This window comes from Polistes canadensis, unplaced genomic scaffold (assembly GCF_001313835.1).
Source record: "Polistes canadensis isolate GaletaPanama2010 unplaced genomic scaffold, ASM131383v1 scaffold_478, whole genome shotgun sequence".
Classification (NCBI taxonomy): domain Eukaryota; kingdom Metazoa; phylum Arthropoda; class Insecta; order Hymenoptera; family Vespidae; genus Polistes; species Polistes canadensis.
In genome coordinates, this window is record NW_014570025.1 from 28,928 (window position 1) to 34,722 (window position 5,795).

Sequence of the window (5,795 nt, forward strand, 5' to 3'; positions counted from 1 at the left end):
GCCTGTTTACCACTCGATAAGTGGAAAAGTAATTCTCCCAACCTCACTCGCACCTCTCTCTCACAGTCTGACAGCTCGCCTGTCCACTCGTTTGATGAAAGCACTACCAAGATCTTAGGCATCTCCTGGAATTCTCAGAAAGATGTGTTTACTTTTCACGGTACAATCTTATTCCATCAAGCCGTCACGAAACGCATCATTCTCTCTAAAGTGGCTCAATTGTTTGATCCTCTTGGACTCCTCTCTCCGGTAGTGATCAAGGCGAAAGTACTTATGCAACGACTCTGGTTGGAAAAGGTTGGTTGGGATGATCATCTCACTCCAGACATAGTTCACGAGTGGTCCCAGTTTAGGCAACATCTCTCTCAGTTATCAGTCACAGAGACTCCCCGATGGATAAACCTCTCGTCAAAGGCAACCTCAATACAGGTTCATGGCTTCTCAGATGCCTCTCAACTTGCTATAGCAGCAGTTGTATATCTCAGGGTGTCGTATGCTGACTCATCTTTAGTAGTCAGTCTAGTCTGTTCTAAGACGAAATTAGCTCCTCTCAAGAGGTTAACAATTGCTAGACTTGAACTCTCAGCAGCGGCTTTGCAAGCCAAGCTGACAAGAAAAGTAATTAGACTTCTCGACCTCTCGGACGTTCTTACTTTACTGTGGTCTTACTCCTCTGTGACCCTTGCATGGGTCAAAAACAATCCTATGAGATGGAAGGAATTCGTAGGCAATAGGGTTGCCGCTATTCACGAGTCTGTACCCCATGCTCATTGGAGATTAATCTCCGGAAAGCTCAATCCAGCTGACTGTGCATCTCGTAGTCTCAGTGCATCTCAACTCATTGATCACCCACTATGGTGGAGTAGTCCACCATGGCTTTCTCAGTCGCCAGAATTTTGGCCCTCGTCAAGGCCACCCTCACCGGAAGAGGATTTGGAGGAACGCCCCGGCATCTCACTTGCACTCTCACAAGCCCAACCTCTAGTTTGGGACCTCGTTGACCTTCCTCAATYATCCTYCTTTCATCGGCATCTCACTAAACTACTTCGGATCACGGCAATCATTCAGAGAGCGGTCTGGCGCTTTAAGAAGGTTCCTGGTTCGAGCTTGTCCGCATCGCCATTGAATCCAGCAGATCTAGAGAAGACAAAATCGTTCTGGATACGCGCGACTBAAGAGGCGTATTTCTCACCAGAATTGAGAACGTTGTCGGCGGGACAATCTCTCAACAAATGTCACGTTCTGACGCGACTCACGGCCTTTTTCAATCGTGCTGGAATTCTCAGGGTTGGTGGATTGCTGCCAAATTTTTAGCTGGATGATGATAGTAAACATCCAGCHATACTACCTCGTCAGTCAAAATTCACAAACCTAGTCATCTCTGATGCTCATGCCAGAACCATGCATGGAGGAACTCAGCTAACGCTCTCCTACATTCGAAGGACTTTCTGGATTATTGGAGGTCGTGCTCCAGTGAAGTCCTTCCTCAAAGATTGTCTCACTTGTGCTCGAATACGTGGAATAAGAGCACAACAACTCATGGCTCCACTCCTGGCCATCTCGAGTGACACTATCTCTTGTGTTTGAGACTACTGGGCTTGATTACGCCGGGCCAGTCACCATGAAGACTTTTCAAGGCAGAGGTGCAAAGTCCTTCAAGGGTTGGATAGCHKTGTTCATATKYTTCTCCACCTCTGCCGTTCATCTCGAAGTAGTCTCTGACTACTCCACCGAAGGATTTCTCAAGGCAATTCGACGGTTTACCAGCTGTAGGGGCATTCCAAAAACGCTCAGAAGCGACTGTGGTACCAACTTCCAGGGAGCAAACAAGCAGCTTAAGGAGCTACTCTHAGCTGCAACGAAGGAATCCCTTAAGATCCAGAGACTTCTCGCTAATGACGGCACTAAGTGGATCTTCAATCCTCCAGCGGCACCACATATGGGTGGAAAATTGAAGGCAGCGGTGAAATCAATCAAGTATTATCTCAAACGAACCATCTCGGATACGTTGCTAATGTTCGAAGACTTCTCCACGTTCTTAGCTCAAGTTGAGGCGGTTCTCAAATCTAGACCTCTCAGCTCTTTCTCGGAGGACCCTGATGACATCAGAGCATTAACACCAAGGCATTTCATCAGAGGGGAAGCATTAACAACTATCCCCGAGCCTTCTCTAACAGACATCTCAGATTCCAGGTTATCTCATTTCCAGCAGATTCAAGAGCGCTTCCAGCAATTTTGGAGAAGGTGTTTGACGGAATGCCTGCAGGCGCATCAGACCACATCCAAATAGCAGACATCGCAGAACGATATCAGGGAAGGGTCTCTTGTCCTCATTACCGACGAACGACTTCCTCCGTCAAAATGGCCTCTCGCCAGGTTGATTCAACTACACCCAGGAAAGGACGGTCTCTGCAGGGTTGTCACGCTAAAGACCGCCACCAGCACTATCAATAGACCTATCGTCAAACTCGCACCATTGCCTCTCCAACCGCACAAGGAACAATTATTTTCTCAGCGATTCAGCACATCTCACTATGTCAAATTCTCGAATCACGCTCGAGAATTGGGGGGGAGAATGTTCAAAAATTGCGCCCCTTAGACTAGTTAGCAGCACCTCTTAGCTATCATAATTAATGCGCCGTCTGTTATCGCTGAAAAGAAGACATATCGATTGTTTCTATTGATCAAGAGATCACGCTATTTGACGTGTCAATAGGTCATTGGTCCCTTGTGTCGTCATCCTCTGCGTGTTACCTTCCTATTGATTGTTGGTCATCTCTTCCTAGCGTGGAACTCGCTAATTGGTGTATTGTCTTTTCTCCACTTCCGCTCTGTTCCTCTAATCGAACCGAAAAATAGCGTGGTCCAACACAATCTTTTACGAAGTTAAACAGTGCGGACGTATATTTAACAATCTCTGAAATTTGTGAATTCATCTCATAGTCTTCATCTCGCTTTAATACTTATCTCTCACCGTTCCATCTCATCTCTCACCTCACGTTTCCTCATCTAGACCATCTCCTTATACTCTCTTTCATTACCGACTTATCAGGTAATCTTACAACCTTTATCTCTAATCTGAACCTCTCTTTATTCGTTCTGACCTCTCAATTTTGTTGTACTCTTCGTTTCATCAATTCTTTCGTTTTTTATTATCATATTTTCCTTCTTTTTTTTCTTACTGCTTCTCGTGCTACGTACTTCCGGTACACGTGGCGTGATATCCGGTACACGTGGCGTAGTTATCTATTACTGCTTTTAAAAAATCTATTATACTTTCGCTATCTCTATTTTCCTGAACAAAATATCTAATAAATCTTGTTACACATAAATTCTACCAGTAAATTCCTCATTTATACATTCCACTAGCCAATCTCGCCTATCTCCTTGTCTTCTCGTAAAGCATCTCATTCAACCTACTAATCTTTCTCTCTCGAACAACTAACAAGTGAAAAGTGTTCGGTCCAATAAAATCTAGCCTATATCATTTATTTTACAACAATTGCAGTCGAAGAAAACAGAAAAAAATCATTTTTTTCAACTTTATTTTGTTACTTCTCCTGTAGAATTCAATAATATTTTAAAGAAATTTGATTCTAGTCAACCAAATATCTATTCTGTTTAGTTTCGTTTAGTTCATTTTTACCGTTGGTAATAATGTATTATTATATTTAAAAAGAAATTTTTGCTACTTTCGGGATTAAAACCGTAGTTAAAAACTGTAAAATTTCTAAAAAAGGGCTATATAACAAAAGCTATAAAACGTTTTCTTTTAAGTTTTAAAGCGTATACTTACAAATATAAAGTGTTAGGTATAATAAAATCTAGCAAATAACATTTATATTTTAACAACTGCAGTCCAAAAACAGAAAAAAAATCATTTTATTACAACTTTTTTAGGTTACTGCAAGTGTAGAAAAAAATTGTTTTTAGATCAAATTCGATTGTAGTCAACTAAACGTCTATTCTGCTTAGATTCTAATAGCGCATTTTTACCCTTGCTAAAAAATTGTTAATATATTTTGAAAGTTTTCGCTGCTTTCTAGATTAAATAATAGTTAAAAACTATCGGATATCTAAAGAAATGCTATATAATAATATCTGGAGAACGTTTTCTTTTAAGTTCTAAAGCGTATAATAACAAATATAAAGTTTTAGGTCCTATAAAATCTGGCAAAAATCATTATTTCAACTGCAGTCCAAGAAAAGAGAATAAATCATTTTATTACAACATTTTTTGGTTAATTTACGTGATAAATTCAAGTCTATTTCAACGAAACTCGATTGTAGTAAGGCGGACATTTATTCTGTTTTGTTTCTAGTAGCATATTGATATTGTCGCTAAAATTGTTTTTATTTAATTAGAAAAAAATTTTCGCTACTTTCTGGAATATATCGTAGTTCAAAACTATCAAATTTCTAAAAAAGTGATATATAACAAAAGCTATAAAACGTTTTCTTTCAAGTATTAAAGCGTTTACTAACATATAAAAAGAGTTATATTTAATAAATTCTAGCAAATATCATTTACTTTTCGACAACTGCAGTCGAAGAAAAGAGAAAAAATCATTTTATTACATTTTCGTTACTTCTCGAGTAGAATTCAATTATTTTTTGACAAAATTCGACTGTAGTCAACCAAACGTCTATACTGTTAAGTTTCTAATAGAACATTTTTACCTTAGCTTAAAAATTTATAATACATTTAAAAAGAAATATTCGTTACTTTTTAGATTAATTGGAAGTTAATAATTAAAAAAATCTTAACAAGATCTACTTACCAGAAGCTATGAAACGCTTTCTGTCCAGCTTTAAAGCGTATACTCACAAATAAAAAGTGTTACGGTAAATAAAATCCAGCAAATACCATTTATATTTCCACAAATGCAGTCCAAAAAAAGGACAAAAATCATTTTGTTACAACATTTTTTGGTTACTTTACGTGAAGAACTAAATTCTTTCTCAACGAAAATAGATTGTTACAAACCTGACATTTATTCTGTTTTGTTTCTAGTAGCCATTTTTAACCGTCGCAAAAAATGTTCAATTATATGTAGAAAAAAATTTTTGCTACTTTCTGAATTAAACTATAGTTCAAATCTATTTGATACATAAAGAAATGCTATATAAAAAAAGCTGCGAAACGTTTTCTTTAAAGTTTTAAAGCGTATACTAACAAATAAAAAGCGTTACGTTTATTAAAATGTAGCAAATAACATTGATATTTTAACAACTGCAGTCCAAACAAAGGATAAAAATCATTTTTTTTCAACATTTTTTGGTTAATTTACGTGAAGAACTCAATTTCTTTTCAACAAAAATCGATTGTAATAGACCTGACATCCATTCTGTTTTGTTTCTAGTAGCAATTTTTAACCGTCGCTAATAATGTTAAAATATATTAAGAAAGAAATTATTGCTACTTGTTGAATTAAACCGTAGTTCAAAACTATCAGATACATAAAGAAATGCTATAAAACAAAAGCTGTAAAACATTTTTTTTTAGGTTTTCATGCGTATACTAACAAATAAAAAGTGTTATGTCTAATAAAATCCAGCAAATAACATTTATATTTCAACAACTGCAGTCTAAAAAAAAGAAAAAATTCACTTTATTACAACATTTTTTGGTTACTTAAAGTGAAGAATTCAATTTTTTTTTAACGAAACTCTATTTTAGTAAACCTGAAATTTAATCTGTTTTGTTTCTAGTGGCACATTTTAACTGTCGCTAAAAAAGTTTAATATATATTTAGAAAGTAATATTTGCTACTTTCAGAATTAAACCGTAGTTC

The 5,795-nt window shown here is 37.1% G+C and overlaps 2 protein-coding genes across 2 annotated transcripts in view; both read left to right on the forward strand.

Annotated features, from left to right (window-relative positions):
- LOC106792580 overlaps positions 1 to 1,314 on the forward strand; it is a 2,125-nt gene extending 811 nt beyond the window's left edge. Inside the window, exon 3 of the mRNA XM_014759049.1 lies at positions 67 to 1,314. Coding sequence (XP_014614535.1) covers positions 67 to 1,314 — 1,248 coding nt within the window. The remainder of the gene's footprint in view (positions 1 to 66) is intronic.
- A 307-nt stretch (positions 1,315 to 1,621) lies between these two features.
- On the forward strand, positions 1,622 to 2,290 carry LOC106792581. Its single transcript, XM_014759050.1, has one exon. It carries the CDS (start codon positions 1,622 to 1,624, stop codon positions 2,288 to 2,290), a length of 669 nt encoding a protein of 222 aa, XP_014614536.1.
- The last annotated feature ends 3,505 nt before the right edge of the window (positions 2,291 to 5,795 follow it).